Source organism: Macadamia integrifolia, chromosome 10 (assembly GCF_013358625.1).
Source record: "Macadamia integrifolia cultivar HAES 741 chromosome 10, SCU_Mint_v3, whole genome shotgun sequence".
In the NCBI taxonomy this organism is placed as follows: domain Eukaryota; kingdom Viridiplantae; phylum Streptophyta; class Magnoliopsida; order Proteales; family Proteaceae; genus Macadamia; species Macadamia integrifolia.
The window spans coordinates 2,529,364-2,552,342 of NC_056566.1; the positions used below are offsets into that span (position 1 = coordinate 2,529,364).

General features: G+C 38.8%; 2 protein-coding genes across 5 annotated transcripts; both read left to right on the plus strand.

Annotated features, from left to right (window-relative positions):
• The first annotated feature begins 2,793 nt into the window (after nucleotides 1-2,793).
• Nucleotides 2,794-10,506, plus strand: LOC122090796 (chaperone protein ClpB3, chloroplastic-like). Of its 2 annotated transcripts, XM_042660518.1 has the most exons (10): nucleotides 2,794-3,309; nucleotides 3,852-4,070; nucleotides 4,726-4,963; nucleotides 5,536-5,731; nucleotides 6,174-6,228; nucleotides 6,320-6,470; nucleotides 6,793-7,101; nucleotides 8,262-8,527; nucleotides 8,924-9,844; nucleotides 10,040-10,506. In XM_042660518.1, the coding sequence occupies exons 1-10, from the start codon at nucleotides 3,061-3,063 to the stop codon at nucleotides 10,367-10,369; spliced, it is 2,934 nt and encodes a 977-aa protein (XP_042516452.1). In that variant the 5' UTR covers nucleotides 2,794-3,060; the 3' UTR covers nucleotides 10,370-10,506. The 2 variants fall into 2 exon arrangements, with proteins under 2 accessions (XP_042516452.1, XP_042516453.1); XM_042660519.1 differs by lacking the exon at nucleotides 2,794-3,309 and having other exon boundaries at nucleotides 3,945-4,070; nucleotides 4,742-4,963.
• A 356-nt stretch (nucleotides 10,507-10,862) lies between these two features.
• LOC122090795 (S phase cyclin A-associated protein in the endoplasmic reticulum-like) lies at nucleotides 10,863-22,162 on the plus strand. Of its 3 annotated transcripts, XR_006143736.1 has the most exons (9): nucleotides 10,863-11,550; nucleotides 12,780-14,135; nucleotides 15,084-16,913; nucleotides 17,664-18,773; nucleotides 19,872-19,976; nucleotides 20,075-20,224; nucleotides 20,455-20,565; nucleotides 20,658-21,718; nucleotides 21,856-22,162. XR_006143736.1 is itself a non-coding variant. In XM_042660516.1 (8 exons), the coding sequence occupies exons 1-8, from the start codon at nucleotides 11,491-11,493 to the stop codon at nucleotides 21,198-21,200; spliced, it is 5,265 nt and encodes a 1,754-aa protein (XP_042516450.1). In that variant the 5' UTR covers nucleotides 10,863-11,490; the 3' UTR covers nucleotides 21,201-22,162. The 3 variants fall into 3 exon arrangements, 2 of the variants coding, with proteins under 2 accessions (XP_042516450.1, XP_042516451.1); XM_042660516.1 differs by having other exon boundaries at nucleotides 20,658-22,162; XM_042660517.1 differs by having other exon boundaries at nucleotides 10,868-11,550; nucleotides 20,135-20,224; nucleotides 20,658-22,162.
• Nucleotides 22,163-22,979: the final 817 nt, after the last annotated feature.

The following is a 22,979-nucleotide window of genomic DNA, read 5'->3' on the forward strand; positions in this document are numbered from 1 at the left end:
TGTAAAATGCAAGTGTCTTTCCTAGCTAAGAGAGTTTTTTGTGTAACAAGAATATGATGAAGAACAATATAACTAAAAGAGAGAGCACAAAGCCAAAGGAAAAACCTATATTTGAAGAACAACAAATCTTGTTTCTCTCTTAGATTGGAATTTGCATTCGTTTTTGAGTTCTCTATTGTAGCAAATAGAATTATCGAAATTTATAATTGAAAACATTAAGGTTTTTTTTTTTTTTTTTTTTTCATTTAACATTGCACATGTTGATAGGAAACAACTCTATCCATCTAATATTTTGGGTTGGGCTTGGCCCACATGGATTTCTATTGTGGCCAAGATTTAATTCAGTCCATAATGTCATTACACCTAGTTGTATGAATGAAAAAAGTAACTAAAAAAATACAAGTAAGTTTTCCTAAGCTTTTAAAAAACCGACAAGAGAACTTCATTAGTAGAAGGGACCCTTTCTCTTTAGACTATTAGCACCAGCCAACACTATGAGGAATTTAGGGGGCGGAGGGTCAGTTACGATCAATGTTTTTCAAAGTTTAAGGGTAACGGAGTGGTTTGAAGAATTGAAATTGGAATTAAAATCATAATTGAATCGAACTTATCGGAATGTGATTCCACTAAGAAGACTAGCTAGGGTCAACCGACCCAACCCGACCCAACCCTGAGCCCTGTAGGGTTGGGCCTGAGCATGAACTCGGTAGAGTTGGGTTAGGGTTGGGTTGAGTTTTGGGACTTAGGGTTGAGTTAGGGTTTTGAGAAACCCAGCCCAACCCGGCCCTGTTTCACCCATAGCTAACCCATAATTTTTTGTTTTTAACCCATTGGTAAAACTCCCATATTAGAGAGACTTTGATCTTTTATTTTTTTTTTATTTATTGTTTTTTTTTTTTTAAATTAGGTATCAAAATATTGAGAGAGCAAACCTAAGTATCGCCTTGGTGAATACAAACTTTCAATTTATCATTTGCATGGAATTATTATATAATTGTAATATAAATTGTTAGAAAATTGTTATGCTGAGTCATGTCACTTGACATTATTCTTAAGACCGTAGATGCCACCCATGGTGCAATTGGGAATAATGCAAATCGGCCTTTAAGATAAAATAGTCCAATGATTCCCTCAGTAATCGTGCATTCCACTATTAAACCCCTTTGAATGCTATGGGGTTGTACTTAGACTAAAAACAAAACACTCACAAAATGGATATGTAAAATCCAACAAAACGTAAGAGAAACAAAATTAAGAATACATAAATAACTCAAAGGACTTGTTCCGTGTCTTGCAAATGCTAAATCTCCTCTCTATGTAGAAGACAAATGAGATGAGGGGTAAAAGAAATAAATTAAAAGAACTTTAAACTAAGGAATAAATGAAACTTAGGGATTTTAGAAGAGAAAGCTACGTAATATCTTATAGCAACTAAAGATATTAATAAGCCATATAAGAGAGACTTGAAGAGTTTTTTGAAACTAAATAAATAAGCAAATGACAAGAGTTATGAAACTCTCTTTCTAATTAAAACTTATTCTAAATTTTCATTTGTTTTAAATACTTGTTTTAAAATCAACATTTCTTTTTAATGAGCAAAATAATGGATTTAAATCCTATGTGGTGAGTGGCAATGAATATTCAATGGTTGAGAATTTCGGCATGTGCTTCAGGCGTTGGATCCTTACTGCTATCTCATTGTAAATGATTTTTATTTGGAAAACACTACTCACTTGTATGGCAATTATATCAGTGCATAAACCAATGAAAGATCATGCAAAGACATCTTCAACTCATGGGGGCTGGGTAGTGCATTCTTTTCATGCTCACATGTGTCTATATATAGACAAATGCAAGTGGGTATCTTCGGAACTTACACCAATCCCCTGCTTGATAGCCACCATTGCATTACAAACGTAGCCCCAACTTATTTTCAAAAGTTTAAGATTGGCCATATTGAAAAGGTGTAAACATCATAAATTCTTTCTAAAAAAAAATTAGAAAAAATTTTATGTTAACCAAAGTTGGTGAAAATATGGTAAAACCTACCTCATTCTTTTGCCATACACACTTTTTCTTTCTATAAAATATATGTTTTCAAGTGTAATTGTGTTAGTGTGTACAAGAAGACAATGACAATTAATAATAACATTTTTAAGTGAATAACTTTTTCCTTCATTGGTGGCTGAATGATGGGATAACTTGGAATGTGGAGTCTGGATTCTCTACCCACGTGTGGTTCTCCACACATGGATAGTTACCAAAGAAATATAATCTTAATCCTGATCGACACGATTATGAATAAGGGAGATTCTATTTCATTGGTAAACTACCCATATGGAGAGGCACCCTAAATGGGTAGAGAATCTAGATTCCCAGATATATGACCCCCAGTTTTAGTAGAAAAATAAAATAGCATCTCAAGAACATCTCTTGCACAGGGTCAGCTACACAATTACCGAAAAAAAAAAAAAAAACCTACACAGGTTTTGTCCACAGTGGTCTATTAGAATTCAACCTTACTATTTGCATATCTTTCTTTATCACATACACCATAAAAGGAAGTTAATTTAATAATAATAAACATTTGCTTGTACCCTGTCTTTTGTTTTCTTATAAATAGATTCCAAAAGATTCGTCGTGGACCGGGTATGTTCATCGTGTCAGCCAATCCATGTGGGTCCCACTCATCTTGATATTTGCTGCCTTCTCTGTTCTCGCACCGTCGCTGTTACTCCCTTACGTGTATGAAATAAAGAACACTTCACGCATGCGCAGTTGGCACCACTCGCACCCAGTGAGCTTCCAGCGGCCGTCCATGTTCTTGAACTCTCCAGGCTCCATAATCCCAAGCGGCGTAGCCTTTTTTTTTTTCTTTCCTTCCTTCTCCGATCTCCAGGAACCTGCGAGAACTGTTCGAATCCTCTTTTACCTTTTCAAATTCACACGCAAAGCTCGTATCAGTTATTCGTTCTCACTTTCACAACGAAGTAGAAAAGTGGAAAAATTTCGACATTATAGCCTGAAAGATTGACTTAGTTGCTGGATTTTGTTTCGCTAATGGCAACTACATCATCGGGAGTTAACCTTAATCTCCTGCCATCATCGAAGAGTTGCAGCAGCAGAAGAGCCTTGTTTATTCAGCCTGAGTTCTCACTTAGCTTTAGTGTGAATCCTAGAACTCTAAAGACTTTGAAACCACTGAAAGATTCGAGAGTTAATGATGCATTTCTCACAAGGAAATTGGAGAGATCAGGGAGGGGTTCTCGGTCACTTAGCATTCGGTGTGAGGCTTCTAAGGATGAAAGGGTAACCAATATTGCTTTTTCGTTGGCTATCTTTATAGTTTTTAATTGTTCTGTTTTTCCTATGTTGCTGTTTGCTTGCCATATGTTTGTAGTAAGCTCTTGAATTTTTTTTTTTTTTGAAGGTGTTTTGTGGTGTTTGAGATTCATTTTGTTATTATTGGAAGGAATCTGTTCACACTTCCTAGCAATTTTGCAGTTTGGATTTGAATTAGAACACTGTTTCTGGTTTTGAGTTCTATCTTAACTTCATCAATTGAAGACGAGATTGGTCAAATTATGCAGTTTCATTTATGGGTGTATCTTAAATTGGGTAATTTCACTACGAATAGAATGTTTACAACTTATAGATGAGTTTGTTACCATAATTATGCTCCCTTGTTCATTTTATTGCGTGAAGGTGAAAGGTTATGCAGCTTTTACATGCTTTTTCAGATTTCTATTTTTCATATTCTTGTTTTTGTTTTTGCTTTTAGAACTAATGCATGATTTAGATGATTTGATGGGTTCACCTCCTCCTGATTCCCGTTTCTAATATTATGCCAGATCACTCAGCAAGATTTTACAGAGATGGCTTGGCAAGCCATTGTTTCTTCCCCAGAAAATGCAAAAGAGAACAAGCATCAGATAGTAGAGACAGAACATTTGATGAAGGCTCTATTGGAGCAGAAAAGCGGGCTTGCCCGTCGCATCTTCTCCAAGGCAGGAGTAGATAATACCCGCCTTCTGGAAGCTACTGAAAAGTTCATTCAACGGCAACCAAAGGTAACATTGGATGTTTCTGGATTCCCTGTCTTTCATAGGATACTTTTTCTTCATGCCTGTGACATACTATCGAATGGCTATGCTGGTTGTGGATTCTGAATTGCCTTGCTCATAGGGAGTTTTCATTTTTAAAGGGTTCTCTTTTTTAGTTTTAATTTTTTAAGGTGGGGTACCTGAGTTCTCTATTATGACAATTTAATCTACACTAATCGTGGCTTACCATGAACCTGGTTGGTTGGATGTTCACTCCTTCTAGTGATAGAAAAAATGGAGCATTGGTGCTAGATTCTCTAGAAAGAATGACATTGAAGAAATGGTTATATTATTAGTATCAATTGGAATATTGGATGCCACTTGTATCATTATAACGTAACTCGGTTGAGCTTTACCTGTGTCAGAAACTTCATGTAACCCAATGAGAATGCAGGAAATGGAATCTTTTCTGAATCAACGTATCCGTTGTTGAGTTTGGTAACATCAGTTATAATTTATAATGGCTGTTCTTTGGATCCCAATGATATGCTTGATCTCCCCCACCCTAGATTTTTTCTTATGATTGGAAATATCATTATTCCCTTTCTTTGGATACTTTCTTCAGTTTTTCATATTGTTAGCTGGATCGTTCTTATTTGAATAATTGTCCCTCAACTATTAGGTTTTTGGTGAATCAGCTGGTTCTATGTTAGGACGTGACTTTGAAGCTCTGATTCAGCGAGCCAAGGATTACAAGAAAGATTATGGGGATTCCTTTGTTTCGGTTGAGCATTTAGTACTTGCTTTTACACAAGATCAGCGCTTCGGGAAACAGTTATTCAAGGATTTTCAAATTTCTAAAGAGAACTTAACCTCTGCCATGCAGTCCGTTAGGGGACGCCAAACAGTAATTGACCAAGGTGACAATGGCTTCATATTTTTTTTAAATAGGCTTTCGAAATCTTCCATAGAGTTATGATGCTCAGAATGAGATTACTTCCATAATTCCATAGTAGTGAATACTCTCATAAGATTGTTGGAAAATCATTCTTCTTGCTTGCATCCCCCATGTTGCTTACTTTAGTAGGATTTATCCAGTTATAAAGGGCTTCTGGCCTACGGTATCTTCTTGGTGGAACTATCAATTAGGAGCTCACTGATGTGACCAATTTGAATGTGTTACACAAGCGGAAGAGGGATGCACATAATTCATGAGAGACTTTCTCTCATCATGATACAAGTATTTTCTCTCATCATGATACTGTAGATTTGATGTGTTAAGAATTTTTTGTGTTATGATAGTTATTTCTGTATTGAAGGGGATGATTGAGTATGTTATGCTTAACACACACAGTTATGCTTTGCTTCCTACTTGTATCTTTCTAAGGTAACTGTATGTAGTTTTTATTATTTTGCATGCATTTGGAAACTTATAAATTACATGGCACTTAGAGTTTGTTGAGTTAGATGTCTGATGAGGGGCCTGGTACAGATCCGGAGGGGAAGTATGAAACATTAGTAAAATATGGAATAGATTTGACAGCCATGGCAAAGGTGGGTAAGCTTGATCCAGTTATAGGAAGGGATGATGAGATACGAAGATGCATACAGATCCTCTCGAGGAGAACAAAGAACAATCCGGTACTAATTGGTGAGCCAGGTGTTGGAAAAACTGCAATTGTTGAAGGGTAAGTGCTTACTGTGTTTGCTATATTCCAAGTTAAGCCCCACACATATGATTCAGCTCTGTTTTGGCTTATGATCCAGGGATTTCTGTTTATAAGAAGCTTGCTGAGAAAATTCCAAGCTCATTTTTTGGCTCCCAGCCTCTTGATGATTTGAGTTGATCCAAACCCAAGAACCGTGCAATTTGTATGCTGTCCATTAAGCATTCGAATGAAATGAGCTTGAACCAAGCATAGACCCCCGGCCTGAAAATGAAAATCAGGGTTGGCTCTGGTGTTTCTTTTCTTAGTCTAGATGAGGGTTTAATTGATCACTTTCTGCATGGCTCAGGCTAATTTCTGGCGAGCTTGAGTACTGAGCAAGCTTGGTAGGCTTATTTATTCCGCACAGTGGTGAAACCTTTATTTAATGAAGGTGTTTATATCAGGTTAATCTTTTTAACAGGCTTGCCCAGCGGATAGTGCAAGGTGATGTGCCTCAAGCTTTGATGAATCGTAAGGTGTGCATTAATTAATCTGGGGAATATTTACTTCTTATGGAATTCTGCTGGTTCAATCTAAACAATGACCTCATATGCTTTCTTATTGCAGTTGTTTTCCCTTGACATGGGTGCGCTCATTGCTGGGGCAAAATTCCGGGGGGAGTTTGAGGATAGACTGAAAGCCGTACTCAAGGAAGTGACTGAATCTGAAGGGCAGATAGTTCTTTTCATTGATGAGATCCACACAGTTGTTGGGGCAGGTAATTTCACTTCTATTTTATATAAAATTTGTAAACAAAGCCTATGATCTCGGTATTTATTTCACATTCAAGTAGCAGTGCCCTCCTTTTCTTGTTTAGGTTTTCAATTGACCTTGAATTTTCTGTGAAAAATCAGAATGCAATCGATAGCTGACAATGAATAGTTGGAGACGGGGTATGGTGGTAATAAATCATGGAGGAATTAACTTTGAATTTTCTGTGAAGAATCATAATGCAATTAAAAACGGAATGAATAGTTGGACAGGGGATATGGTGGTAATAAATCATGGAGGAATTAACATGCTCCACATTTCTCTTCCAGGTGCCACAGATGGTGCCATGGATGCTAGTAACTTGTTGAAGCCTATGCTCGGTCGTGGAGAGTTGCGGTGTATTGGTGCAACAACACTGAATGAATATCGTAAATATATTGAGAAGGATCCAGCCTTGGAGCGTCGGTTCCAGCAGGTTTATGTTGATCAACCTATGGTGGAAGATACAATCTCTATACTACGTGGGCTGCGAGAAAGATATGAACTGCATCACGGAGTCAGAATTTCTGACAGTGCACTTGTTGAGGCTGCAATTCTTTCTGATCGTTACATTACTGGACGCTTTTTACCTGACAAAGGTAATCAAACTATATTGACAGGACATTTCCTCCTCTGGAAATACTTATCCCCAGGGTGACACTGGTTGATCTGCCCTTATATATAACGGGCCAAGTCTTTATTATCTTACACGAAACTTGTGAACTCCACACAGTCCAATTGTTAAATCTTTCCAATTTTAGGTATTATCTGTATTGTATTGTCAAATGAAATGCAAACAAAATAGATTATCTTGATCACCTTATAGTTGGAATGTATCAAATTCTTGGTCCCTACCTCTGATGTGATCTATACTTATCTTCTATATGGTTCTAAAGGTTTCAAGGTAATTATCATCTAGAAAGTAGAACATGATATATGGTCTAATTTTGCTTTGCTTTGTTTTTTGTTTTTTTTTTCCTGTTAAATAATATTGCTTTAGTTTTTCCAAATAAAAAAGGGTGTAACCTGTGCACGAGGCTCCTGCCACTGCGAGGTCTGGGGAGGGTCTGTACATCAACACCCCCCGCACGTGAAGGCTTGTACACACACGGCCCGGCACGTGACACATACGGCCCTGCATAATCCTGTGGCACCAAGGGGAGAATGTGTCAAGGAACCCCGTTGCACTTCCCAGGGATTGAACACTCGACTTCCTATTACAACTGCTTATCCCAAAAGCACAAGCTGTTAAGGGCGGGCAACAACAATGTAATCAACATTATTGTCACTTTCTATCAGCTTGGCCCCTTTCTCCAACTTCCATCCTCTGAAGTTGTATACTTTCCTATTATTCCTTTGAAATGTTACTTTTATTACAAATATTTTGTATGCTATATTGACCAACAAATAGACAAGTAGCTGTTATAAAATTATATTGGGAAAAATCTTTGGAAAAATCGAAGACGCCGCAGTGGCAAAATTAGACCATATATTATGGTCTTTTTTTGATCATTTACCCAAAAAAAAAAAATTTATTACGATCATTTGCAATATTATTATGGATAGGGAGCAGGGCCTGAAGTCTAATAATAAAACATCAACACCACCCCTACTTGCTTGTGATTATCTAAGGACCAAGTTCCATTGCTTTTGAGGTCACAGTTACAGTGATCATAATCAAATTGGTATGTATAAGCATTTCAGTATTTTAATAGTTTGTATTACAGCATACGTGTTAATATATCCATTTCACTTTCAGCCATTGATCTAGTTGATGAGGCAGCTGCAAAACTGAAAATGGAAATCACATCAAAACCAACTGCCCTTGATGAGATCAATCGTTCTGTATTGAAGCTGGAAATGGAGCGGCTCTCTTTCATGAATGACACAGACAAGGCTTCAAAGGATCGATTGAATCGCCTTGAAGCTGAGCTCTCTCTCTTAAAGGAAAAGCTAGCAGAGTTAACACAGCAATGGGAGCATGAGAAATCTGTCATGATGCGGATTCAATCAATTAGGGAAGAGGTATTTAAAGCTCTTCTTTTCCTTGAGGAAAGTGAGAAAATTCATCTTATGCTTGTGGGGAAGTGTATTGATAGAGCAGCTGTTTACTGATAAAAAGACATTGTAAAAGCTAATCATGAAGTTGGAAATTTGAGAAGAAAATGGAACAGACTGAAATTGAATTTTCAACATATGTGGGATTTTAAACTCCTTTGAAATGCATCCAAATCCTGACATGCCCCATGTCATTCCCTTGTTTCAGAATATGGGGCCTGATTTCTAGCTGAACAAATAAGTTCACTCAACTGATTCTTGACACCCAAATTTTTTTTTTTCCTTATACAATGTGTATATTGTTGCGATGCTTGATTATTATGAATTTAGTTGATCATCTTAATTGACTTTTTTTTATTGCAGATTGACAGGGTAAGTCTTGAGATTCAGCAGGCTGAGCGGGAGTATGATCTTAATCGTGCAGCTGAACTAAAGTATGGAACACTCAACAGTTTGCAGCATCAACTCGAAGAGGCACAGAAAGAGTTGGAAGAATATAGGAGATCTGGAAAGTCCATGCTAAGGGAAGAGGTAACAGGGGATGACATTGCGGAAATAGTCAGCAAATGGACTGGTATTCCTGTCTCAAAGCTGAAACAATCTGAGAGAGAGAAGCTTCTACATTTGGAAGAAGAGCTGCATAAACGTGTTGTTGGTCAAGACGAAGCAGTGAAGGCAGTAGCAGAGGCTATCCAACGGTCTCGAGCTGGTCTCTCAGATCCTAACCGTCCCATTGCTAGTTTAATGTTCATGGGTCCAACTGGTGTTGGCAAGACTGAACTGGCCAAGGCCCTTGCTTCACACATGTTCAGCACTGAAGAAGCACTGGTGCGGATCGACATGAGTGAGTACATGGAGAAGCATGCTGTCTCAAGATTAATTGGGGCCCCACCTGGTTACATTGGGTATGAGGAAGGTGGACAGCTCACAGAGGCAGTTCGTAGGAGGCCATATTCTGTTATTTTGTTTGATGAAATTGAAAAGGCTCATGCTGATGTGTTCAACATTTTCCTTCAGATTCTGGATGATGGGAGGGTGACCGACTCACAGGGCCGCACTGTGAGTCTCAGAAATACTGTTATTATTATGACTTCGAATGTGGGGTCACAGTACATTCTCAACACAGATGAGACATCAACGGATGCAACTTATGAAACTATAAAACAGAGGGTGATGGAAGCTGCTCGATCAATCTTTCGTCCCGAGTTCATGAACAGGGTTGATGAGTACATAGTTTTCCGGCCTCTGGACCGCGAGCAGATAACCAGTATCGTGAGACTACAGGTAAAGCACACCATGCACATGTTCTGTGTGTGACTTAGTTTCATTGAAGAATGATTGCATCCTTTGCAGGTACCTCTGCTGTAGATATACATGGTTATAATAAACCATGATAAAACTATTCAGTATCAATTGATACCTCTGTTATATAAAGGATATGCTATACAATCTTCCCTGATTCTTGCTTCTCTACTACAGTTGGAACGTGTGCAGAAAAGACTCGAGGACCGGAAGATAAAAATTCAGGTAACTGATGCAGCAGTTCAGCTCCTAGGGAGTCTTGGATATGACCCCAATTATGGTGCCAGGCCTGTCAAGAGGGTGATCCAACATTATGTTGAAACTGAACTTGCTAAGGGTATTTTGAGAGGAGAGTTCAAAGATGAAGACACAATTTTAATAGAGACAGAGGTAACAGCTTTCGCAAACGGCCAGCTCCCCCAGCAGGAACTAGTCTTTAGGAAAATAGATTCTGGTTCAGACACGCCGGCAATGGAAGATCAGAAAGCCTTCTCTCAGATTCTTTGATCATGCCTCTTTCTCACCTCAGGTCTCATGTAAAGCTTTATATCCTTTATGCAGTCAAACCCAACCTTTGTGTACCATAATAATCCAGACCTTTTGTAACTGAGAGAGTATAATTTATGGTTCTATCTTTTTGGCCATTTGCAATGTTCATAGGTTGTCGAGATGGGTAGGACGAATTGGAGATTATGCGGATAGGCACACGGTCTCAGGTTCGAGTCTTCTCAAGATTAGTTGAGGTGCTATCTATGGTGAATGAGAATCCATTCATTGAGCGAATTAGATTTGGAGTTATTATTAGTTTGGTTTGGTTTGGTTCGGTTTGACTCGATTTCGATTTTAATTACTAGATTTCTGGGGTTCAATCAAAAATGGGGAAAGGCCAAAAAGGAAATATCTAATCGTAATCATAACCGTTCAACTGTCAATCCCTCGTAAGATCACATTGGTCTCTAGGGATGCTACCCTTTTTCTTTGACTAATGATGAATAGGTAGTCGGTGGGGAAACGTTCCCCTACAAACCCGCATCAGGGTCTTCTCCAAACGTTCCAACGCGCATCGGACGGTTGGACGGACCTAACGACTCCTATGTGGGGTAGTCCGGTTGTCCTTTTCAGTCATTTTTCACCTCCCCCACCTCCCTCTCCTTCTCCCTCCTCCTCTGTTATTGTTTAAATAGTCTCCTCCGCCTGCTCCTCTCTTTTTTCTTCTTCTTCTTCTTTTTCTTCTTTTTCTTTTTCATATCGTCTTCCGCGTTAATCTTGTTTTCGGAAACCCTAGAAGGCAACTATCGACAACTTGTGAATTCTGTAATGTACATTAATTGCAACTTGTAAGGGTTATTTATTAAGCCTTTCCTCTGCATCATCATTCTTTGTCGAATTCTGAAAATTTTTGTTAGTGATTCTTGCCTTTAAAAACTTTTGAGATACAAGGTTTGATTTTGTTTTTTCCTAGCTGTCATTCGCTGGAAAAATTCTGTAGTTTTGGCTGGAATTCTTGGCTTAAGAAGGTTAATTCTTTTATTAGAGTTGCCTTTGATGTGTCTGGAATTTTTGAAGATTTTACTTCTTTTCACTTGGTTATTGTTTGAGAGGAATTCTTGGTTCATGATTGCTTTGTGATGGAGAACAATGGTGAAACCGGGGATGATCAAGGATCGGGATGGTTCGAAGTGAGAAAGGTTTTCCCCTTTTCTTCTTTTTTCCTTTAAATGATTTTATAGTTGTTATCGTCGGGCATTGTTCTTTCATTTTGATTAGACTGAGGTTGGAGCGATGGTGGTGGAACAAAACTAAAACAAAAGAAAGACTGAAGCCGACTTAAGACCAGTGTGGAATTTTGAAGTTCCAAGTGGTTCACATCAACGTAGATATGCAATGGAATTGTTTATGGCTTCATTGCCATAAATGAAACCTGTGATCGAGAGTACATGTGATATGACTGTTTGTGGTTCCCCTTCTAGCCGTTTCTTTTAACTAATCTGCATCTACCTGTCTCCTTATGATTGTTGATGTGATTGTTTGGGAAAAGTGGTTTTTCACCTGTTCTTTATACTGTAAGATTTTTTGGGCTTCGGTATATTGAATTCGTTTTTATTAGTTGAGAGTCTTGAGACCCCTCATAATTTGAAAGTGTCATCTTGATCAATCTTCCCCAGAATGTCTAAATATGAACTTTTGGACCTCTAGTATCAGACAGTCTTTATCTAATTTTTTTCTTGTTAATCCTCATAGAAAATTCAATACAATCGCTTGATTGGTTTGTAATATTTCAACCTGATGTCCTATACAATTATTATTAAGAAAGCCATGAGGTGGCCTGATCGACTCTATTCGTTTGATTGGATGCAACATCTATTTTTTATCCTAATTTAGTGTACCGAAACAAATCATGGTTGTCTTGAAACAACCTTCATAGCAAACATCAACCCATAGCTGCCAGGTTTTGGAACCTTACGTCCTAACTCGTTCATGCTTCTAGATTATAATGGGAGTCTGTTTGGAATTTCTGTAGATTTTCACTGATACATGGCAAGTTACACTATTTACACATCCACCCAGTTGGAAGTTGTCCCTTGACCGCCCACCTCTCCACAGTACTAGTTTTTTGGGCTTTCTTTTTTAAGGTTTATTTACTTTAGCATATTTATACGTGTCTGTGTGTGTGTGGTTAGTCTCATGGTCCACAATTAATTATTGGTCTTTCTGAAATTTTGTAATTTTGGAAGTATATTTTCTTTCTTTTTGAGTATTTCCATTTCTCCCATTCCTTGTTATTTTTTTTATGAGCTTCACGCGACCGTATAATTTTTCCTGAAAACAAATTAGAATTGTCCCATTTAGTATAAATATTTTATGCAAAGTATCGGCTCCTACTTAAATTATTTTGTTTTCTGTTCTTGTTGTCCAGAAGCATAGAACGGGTTCCAAGTTTTCTATACAAAATTTGGTGGGGGGATTTTCAAGCAAACCCCCTTCTAATTCTCTGCGGAGTCGGTCATTCCCAAATGAAAAAAGTGGAAATTCTCAGGCCAACAAGAAATCTCAGCCTTCCAAAGCTGGGGCTGGTTTGGCATCACATTACCAGGTCGGTCATGAAAATTCTTTTTTGGTGGCTGAAGAAGCAGAGAAAGCTGGCAAATGTGTTGCTAAACATAGAGTTGATCAAGATTTGGAGCATTCCAACTCGCCTCCCGTTAGACCCATTAGACCTGTTAGTGTTGCAGGTTTGAAGAGTGGAACCGACTGTGTTAATGAAGTCACTCAGGAGGAAAAGGTGGATATGGTGCCAAAAATCAGGTGGGGTGATTTAGAAGATGATGCTTTGGTACTGCATTGCCACAATGCTGATCGAACTAAAATAAAATTTGGTGATATTGGGGATGATACGATAGTTGTTTATAGAAAGGCTGCGAATTCCAATGATTCATTGCCATGTGTCCCTTCATGTACTGAATCTCAAGAGGAGAAAGGGGTGGTAACACCTGTATGTTCAAGTCATGCTCCTGATCAGTTGGACTTAATGGTTTCAAGGGATGAATCTGCTGAGGAGAATCATAAAGAGGTAGTAGAGATATCTTCTAATGGTATGGGTAGAGCAGATTTGGTTGAAAATTCTGAGGAGATTAACAATGATACATTTGGTCTCATTAGTAATGATTCTGCTAATGTTTTGAGGTTGAACAATCCAGCTAGTCAAAACCGTGCTGTTGAAGAGTTTCCAACCCCCACGGCTGTCCAAGGACCAAAAGATAAATCTTATGAAGGAGCTTTAGACATTTCTAAAGTACCAGTTGCAAGTGAAATTTCAAGTGGTGATCTGGGTGACCAAGTTTCACCTTCACCTCCAATCCAAACTATTAGTCCTGAAGCTCCTGGTGATGTTTTAGTAACAGCTGCTGCCGAAGACTGTAGCTCATCAGAGTGTGGTACACTAACTGAGGATTTGCCAAAGGTTGAGACAATGACTGCTTTAGAAGAAGGTGAATCAGGTGAAAGCAAAGAAAGATTTAGGGAGCGGCTTTGGTGCTTTCTCTTTGAGAATCTTAACAGAGCCATAGATGAACTTTATCTTCTTTGTGAATTGGAATGTGATTTGGAGCAGATGAAAGAGGCTATTCTTGTTCTTGAAGAAGCTGCATCTGATTTTAATGAACTAAATTCCAGAGTGGAAGGATTTGAGAGTGTAAAAAGATCTTCTCCAATGGGTTCGATGCAAGTGAACATGAAGACAGACCACCGCAGGCCACATGCTCTCTCCTGGGAGGTCAGCATACTTACAAGACTTCTTCCTTTATATCTACAAACTAGAATATTAATTCTTTTTGCTTATTAACTACCAAAAAAAAAAAAAAAAAGGAAACTTGTAGATGCCATTTCTGAATTTTTGCATTAAAAATACAGTAATTTTGATGCTATCATCATAAACATTGTTAGTTCGTTAGTTGCATGTGCACATGCATCATAAGGGGTGAAAAAGAAAGAAAGATACATTTTGAAAAATAGATTCACTACATAGGAAGGAGGTAATTGTCTAATGCCAATCATTGGTGTTTAAGTTTTTTTTTTATTTTTTTTTATTTCACTGTTTTGGTCTGAATCAAAAGTATGAGCAAAAGTCTACCACTGTTTTGTGTCCTGTTATAGACATTCATTCATGTTTTTCTCTTACTCTGTTTCATGCTCAAGATTCTTTTTCAGCTGCCAGTCATGCATCAGTGTTGAAGGTTCCCAGGTCCAGATGATTGTGGGCTGAGGGTTGTTGGTACTTCTAATAGACTAATCATTAACGAGATAGTTTGTACTCGAATATTCTTGCAAGAGTAAACATTTTATATTTATTATCCATGCTTTAATTACTCATATATTCTCCATGCTTCGAGATTTAAAGGTTATCTGGTGCTTATGGGTAATGGAAATCACGATTACTGGCAACCATGTGTCACTGAAGCAACTCTAATGCAAGTGACATTGTCTGAAACTTAGCCTAGGTAGGTGTTTGAAGAAATGGATTTGCAGACTTTTTGAGTACCCCTTCATGTTTATATTGTCCTGCTTTACATCATTACATGGTGCTATGTTGGATGGTCTCTAGTGTAGATGGATGATGGGGGCACAGGGTAACTGGTTCTCTTTGAATTTCTATTAAAGTAATTATTGTACTCAATTCTATTGGAATCTGATGACGATGTTTGCTACAAAATCCCAAGTGTAGGTTCGAAGAATGACATCATCACCTCACAGAGCTGAAATACTGTCTTCATCTCTTGATGCTTTCAAGAAAATTCAACAGGAAAGAGCTAGCATTTGCCCAGCTCTTGATGCAAAAGGCCTGGGAATTGGGTATGAAGATTCTGATCATGTTTCGGCTGATGATGCAAGGAAATCGTCTCATAGAAATGATGCAATAGTAAGTGGCAAAGAATCATTAAGAAAATCAAAGAAGCAAAATACAGTTTTGGATCTCGGTCAGGGTATCTTGAATGGAGAAAAGAGGAATATTATGGAAGTAGGCCGGTCAAACAAAGCATATTCAGAGAAAAATTGCCGCATGCCTCTGCAGAGATCATCCACTCCTGATGAAGCATCTCAGATGTCTTTGAAGGATGGCACTGCTGCTTCTCTTTCTGGGAAAAGCAGAGGAGAACACCTTGGAGCTGCTTTAGGAATGGAGAAGCCAGTTCCTAAAAAGGATAAATTGTCCACAGAAAGTAAGGTTGAGAAAAATTCAAAATCTGTGGATTCCATCAAAAGACAAATTGCACTCCCTGACAAAGAGAAGGCAAAGGAAAAGAGAAATGCGGCATGTTGGAAATCTATGGATGCTTGGAAGGAGAGAAGGAATTGGGATGATATCCTTGCATCCCCACTGCGTAGCTATTCCCGTGTTTCACATTCTCCAGGCATGAGCAGGAAAAGTGTGGAGCGTGCACGGGTTTTACGTGATAAACTAATGTCTCCAGAAAAGAAAAAGAAGACTGCTTTGGATTTGAAAAAGGAAGCAGAAGAAAAGCATACCCGGGCAATGAGGATTAGAAGTGAGTTGGAGAATGAGAGAGTGCAAAGACTGCAGCGTACATCAGAGAAATTAAATCGTGTTAATGAATGGCAGGCAGTGCGCAGCATGAAGTTGCGGGAGGGAATGTATGCTCGCCACCAGCGTAGTGAATCACGGCATGAGGCTTATCTGGCTGAAGTTGTGCGAAGAGCTGGTGATGAAAGCAGTAAAGTCAATGAGGTTCGTTTTATTACTTCACTAAATGAAGAGAATAAAAAGCTTATGCTCCGACAGAAACTTCAAGATTCAGAACTTAGGAGAGCTGAAAAGCTTTTGGTAGTTAAGAGTAAACAGAAAGAGGATATGGCGAGGGAAGAAGCAGTGTTGGAACGTAGGAAACTCCTTGAAGCTGAAAAGCTGCAGCGTCTTGCTGAGACACAGCGGAAGAAGGAAGAAGCTCAGATAAGAAGAGAAGAGGAACGCAAGGCCTCAAGTGCAGCACGTGAAGCAAAAGCCATAGAACAACAGCGCAGAAAGGAATCCAGAGCCAAAGCCCAACAAGAGGAAGCTGAACTCTTGGCCCAGAAATTAGCAGAAAGACTTAGTGAAAGTGAACAGCGTAGAAAGTTCTACCTAGAGCAAATACGGGAGAGAGCTTCTATGGATTTCAGAGACCAGTCATTGCCTTTACACCGCCGTTCAGTCAACAAGGAGGTCCAGGGTAGATTCACATCAACTAACAATGATGAAGATTACCAAGTGAATAGCATTTCAGGTGTAGGAGGTCCTGCTCCAGGGACTGGCAATGCTGCACTGCAGCCTTCTTTGAAGCGAAGGATTAAAAAAATTCGACAAAGACTGATGGCTCTTAAATTTGAACTACCTGAGCCTCCACTTGGTGCTGAAAGTGCAGGTATTGGATACAGAACTGTATTGGGAACTGCAAGGGCTAAAATTGGGAGATGGCTTCAAGAACTTCAAAGGCTTAGGCAGGCCAGAAAAGAAGGGACTGCGAGTATAGGATTAATAGTTGGAGAAATGATCAAGGTATTTTGGATCCTGGACTCTCTGAATGTAAAATGTTAATCTGTATATGGATGGTTATAGTGTTCATCTTGTTCTTGATCACTACTTGTTTCTCTCTGTCTGAATTTACAGATATTTGCATCAGTTAGAAGGGGTAGTATGTAAATAAAACATTAACAATTTTAATTTAAATACATTTAGGAAATTTTTTATTGTTTCTTCCTGTAGTATTTAGATTGTTTAATTCCATTGTCTCAAGCTAACTCAGTTAGTGGATTATTTTTGGATGAAAATAAACTAGACCATTTTGTGTTAGTTTCTGATGGTGACATTAGAGAATAGAGACATTGTCTGTCCCTCATAATATTTCTGGAGAATGGTGTCAGCTCAGATGGTCACCTTGTAGTTTCCATGTGTTAAGTTATATGTTTAACATGTGTGTGGGTTGTAGGGTTATCATCTGAAGCTAATTGATTTGGTTCCACATACCTGTTGGCTGTCGGCTTATATTCATGGTGATGTGCCTCTGTTCATTGACAGCTCGAAGAGATAGAGACTAATAATCGGACAGATAAATTATTCAAGATCTGTATAAAATCGCGTAGACATTTATAATGTTAAATAAGGCATGCCAGTTGGTCATAAGAACGTCTGTGCTGTGGTTAGTGTGCTAAAGAAAGAGCCTGACTTAGTGGATATCATGTCTTCTTTTTTTTTTTCCCTTAGGATTTGGATTATTTCTTGTATTTTGACTACTTCTCTTTGAAATAGTTTTTGGAGGGAAAGGAAATTGAGCTTCATGCATCTCGCCAAGCTGGGTTTCTTGACTTTATTGCTTCAGCACTGCCTGCATCTCACACATCAAAGCCTGAAACATGCCAGGTGACTGTATACTTCTTAAGGCTTCTGAGGGTGGTACTCTCCATTCCTGCAAACAGGAGTTATTTTCTTGCACAAAATCTGTTGCCTCCAATTATCCCGATGCTCTCTGCAGCTCTTGAGAACTATATCAAGATTGCAGCTTCATTAAATGTTCCTGGAAGCACCAACCTGTCAACAAGCAAAATGTCAATGGAGAATTTTGAGTCCATTTCCGAGGTGTTAGAAGGCTATTTATGGACTGTTGCTATGATTATCGGTCATATCTCCACTGATGAGCGACAACTTCAAATGCAGGATGGTTTGCTGGAGCTTGTGATTTCTTATCAAGTTATTCACCATCTTCGAGATCTCTTTGCTCTGTATGATAGGCCACAGATAGAAGGCTCTCCGTTTCCTTCATCTATTCTGTTAAGTTTAAATCTTTTGGCAGTTTTAACATCCAAACCCAGGACCATTTCTTCCATCAATTGGGAATCTTTTCCATCTAAAATTGTGTCAGTGAATGAAACTCAGGGAGATAATTTTGCAGAATTAGATGATCTTAGTATTTCCTCTGTAAATACCAGCAGTGAAGATAAAAGATCCTTGCTAATTGTGCCAAGTGTCAGCAAAGACATACCTTTATCGAATGTTGTGGAGGGCAAGCCATTAGATGAATCATGTAAAATTAATAAGGTTGACAAGTCAGTATCTAGTGCCAGGGATCCTGATATTACAATTGAGTTGAATGATGTTAATTCAGTGGTAGAAATGCATGTAACAGATGTTTCAATTGAGTCCCAGAAAAGTCTATGTGAGGGGAGTAACAAGTCCTTGCCTCCAAAGGTTGAAAAGAGCTCAATGGATTTTGGTGATGAACAAAAGAATGAGAATATTCAGTCCTCGAAGCCACCTGTGGCGTTTCTTCTTTCTGCTGTTGCTGAGACAGGGTTAGTGAGCCTTCTGTCACTATTAACAGCTGTCCTATTACAGGCAAACAACAGGCTGTCCTCTGAGCAGGTAATTTTGCTGTCAGTTGCATCTGTATTGCTGTATGTTACTGATTACTGATTGGTTCGATGCATTGCATCATGAGAGGTCGTAGGGTATGCTAACTGTATAAATGATATTCCTTGAGCCCTCGCAAACCACTGGTATTTGTTATTCTTATAATTCATTAATGACTCCCAGATAATATTTGGGCCAAATAAATAATTCATTAATGATTTGGATTTTTTTCTTCTTTGAGGAATAACCTCTGAAAACAATTTTGTTGATGAAAAGAATGAAGAATATGGTTATACAGTACTGAAGGAAACAATAAGACCAAAAGATTGTTCTAGCAATTTGAAGAATAGTGAATCTGCCAATCTCCTGATCATTTATTTTCGTTCTTTTACCATGGCATCTAGTGCCACTTTCCTAGCATGAACTGTTTTGACCTTAGCTATCTGAATATATCCTCTCTTTTAAAGAGTCAGGATGTGTTGTCCCTGCCGTAAGCAGGGCATTCTCCGATATGGCAGTTCATTTTGGTGGTTGTACAGTTATGATGCATTTGGAGGAGTACAAAAACAGGATGTTCCAAGATGGACTTACCCTAGTTCAGAAGAAAATAGATAATGTGGTTCAAGCTGCTTACACAGTGTTACTCTGAATTATTATTTGAGATCCATGTGGGCTACATTGGTCATGTTGGAATCTCAAATAATCAGCCCTTGTGCTCGTGGGAAACTTGCCGGGCATGGTCTCCCCTTCATGAGGGCTTCACTAAGCTCCACTTTGAGGGAATTTTTGTGTTCATATGCACTTTAGAACATACATGCTGAGATTTTCAAATTTTCTGGAGGCCTATTTGAGAGAGAATATCCTACTTGAGGAATCAAGAATTATCATCTGGGTTCATGTTGGCTCCATATCTTGGAACCAAATTCTATGATTGTTGATTACTTGGGACTCTTGCTTTAATTTTGATGGCTTCCCTTGAGTGCTTTAAAGCATTCATGCTAGTTGTAAATGTACAGTTCATTGCTTGAACTCCAGAACTGCCACTGTGTTTGTTAGTTTTTTAGATTTAACATCTTTTGGTCCAGTTGAATGAGCCATTTTCTATTTCAGGCCTCATATGTTCTTCCATCAAATTTTGAAGAAGTAGCAACTGGAGTATTAAAGGTGCTGAACAATCTGATGCTTTTGGATATTACTCTTATGCAGAGAATGCTAGTAAGTCATTATTTCCTTAATTTGTCATCTCGGAGAGTTGGAATAGTTCTTGGAAGTAGCTTTATTCTTTTTGTTTTTTATTTTTTTGTAATCATCAGCAACATAACTCTTTAACATCTCTCAACTGTGTCATCGACTTCCACGTGAATTGTGCACAGGCTAGACCTGACCTGAAAATGGAGTTCTTCCACTTAATGAGTTTCCTACTTACTCATTGCACAAGCAAGTGGAAAATAGCTACAGATCAGGTACTATTTGTGCCTTTCCATACTTCAATGATTTGCTCAAGTCTGAGATTTCCATTTAATATTCAATGGACAAAATTTTCGCATCAAAATTTATGTCCATGCATGTAGTCTGGTGCGCTTTCATGTACTATGGTTATTTGTCTAAAATATTTCTTCTTTGTGCTTGATGAGTGGAATAAAGCTTAGTGTTACTAAGAAATATCTGATGGGCATATTATGATTTGTATTAGGTGGGTTTGCTTCTTCTTGAATCCCTGCTTCTTCTTGCTTACTTTGCTCTTTTCCATCGTGGAAATCAAGCCGTCCTTCGATGGGGTAAGAGCCCCACAATCCTTCACAAGGTCAGTTGAGCATTCATATGATTTCATTCTGTTAGATACTGAAAAAGGGATCCTATTGAGCATGTCTAACCTGTTCTGCTGGGATGAAACAGGTCTGTGATCTTCCATTTGTATTCTTCAGTGACCCCGAGTTGATGCCCATCTTGGCTGGTACACTAGTGGCAGCCTGCTATGGGTGTGAGCAGAACAAGGATGTAGTTCAGCAGGAACTCAGTACAGACATGTTGCTATCTTTGCTCAGATCATGCAAAAATGCATCGCCTACTAAATCTGATTCATCACCCCCGGACAATTCATTGATGGATGATTCATGTGAGAGGAATCAATCTGGCCCAGAACCTAGAAAGCTTCAAGTTGACGGCCCTGTAAGGTCAAGCCGTAGCAACCTAAGAAGCACTCGGGTTTCTTCAGGGAAAGGCAACGTTGTGGGAAATTTTACTAGAATAGGTAAGGTGAAAAATCAAAAGGATGCTAAACCAATGAAAAAATTTGAAGAGTGGCCTCCCAAGCACAACCTTCAGGCATCTGAACCTTCCTCCACTTTGTTGTTGCACAATCGATTCCCTAGTAGCTTTATTGATCGGGCAGAGGAGTTCTTCTCAGAAGGAATTCCAAATATGCAAGATGATGAATGATCAAGCTAATACAAAGCTCCATGGTTTGATTTCATTTCAAGCTAGAAAACTCTGGGTTTCTGGAGCAAATTTCTTTCAATGTCATTGTTGTTACCTATAGCAGTTGTGGTAACAGATCCTGACTTCGCATTCTGCATGGGAATCCTGCTAAGAACTGCAATGGATCAGTTTCAAATTCTGCTTCCATTCATGTACATAAGAGAGAGATCGTCAGACACGCAACTAGGTGATTTCTCTTGAAGGTAGTGACAGATGAGGGAACAAATCCCCCATTGTGCTTTCTGCATGGGAGTCCTGCTAAGAAGCTGAAATGGATCGGTTTTGAATTCTGCTACCATTCGTGTACATAAGAGAAATCATCACTGCTAGTTGATTTCTTTTGAAGGTGGTGGCAGATGAAAGAGCCAATTCTCGTGGAAGTTCATATTTTTCCTATATTCACCAAGCTGACATCAGAACCATATTTCCATAGTCAATTGGATGACAGCATTATTGAACTCAACCCTGAAGCACTGCTTGTAAGCCTCTTTTCTGATAACCATGTCTCTAGGATCAATGGGACAAATGGCAAGATTTTATTGATGGATCCCAGACATTGCGTATGAGATCTTTCATCTGGGTCCTTTGTCAGCTTTATCAGGGTGAGTTATTAAAGGTACAGGAGGTGAATTACAGGTTATTGGTAAAGTTACACTACAGAATAGCTGCAAGTGGGGATATTTATCGCTTCCTGGTTTTGGAATATAGTATCGGGTGTCTAACTTCAACTTTGGTAGATGGAGGGTAACCACAAAACCAGTATCGAGGGCATTGATTTAAAATTTTGTATGTACCGGGTGTGTCCGATACTTGTTCCTTATGAGTTGGCTACGTGCAATATAACTTAATGGAAACTGGGCACGCTTGTTCTTGCATCCTCAGTTCCTCACCATATATTGATAAGTAACATCTCAGATTTTTTTTATGTTGTCTTCAACTGACAAAAGTGCACCCCTATGCTGTTGAATTGAGTATTACTTAAGCTTGATTTCAACTAGGATGAGTCAAGGAAATTGTAACCCCTTCAAGAGGAACTAAACTCTCATTCCTTGATATACCCAGAATCATGAAACAACATAGCCGATGGACATGGGTAGGCCATCCCAAGTTTCTGTGACTGGAGTTTGAACTTTATTTTAGACTGCTTCAGATCCGTGCCAGTCTACATACTTGCAAAGCTAGAAATGGCATTGTTAAAGCAATGCTGACCGAACTGGAATCAGTGCCTTTCAGTTTGGTCTAGGCATAGGATCCCCTGCTGCTCCAAAATCAATTCAAACTGGGTAGTTTTCCGGTTCCTGAGAATTGCTTGGCTGGGGTTGAATTCATGCTTTACCAAGCGGAAAATCTAGCAGTTAGAATGCCAAATAATCAATAAAAAAAAATAGCTTCTCCGCAGATTCCCATTCAAGTTGGAAACCTTTGCGGCTCCATCAGTGCCAAACTCATTACCTTAATGGTTTCACCTTCTTGTCACATAAAGAAGAAGCATATCATTGCAAGGAGAGAACCTCTCTTCAGACAAAGTAGATTTGCATAAAGGAAATCTTACTAGGTACTGCCCTTGGCCTGCTAGCAAGGTCTCCAGCTGTTGATAGCAGACCCCAGAATTAATCCCGCCGCATGCAAGGGAGGGTTGGGTAGAAATTATCCTTTAACGGAAAAATGAGAAGTCAACTCTTTTCTGGTTTGCGTGGTCTTCATAATTCATAATTCTTTGTATGAAAGAGTGAGAGACCA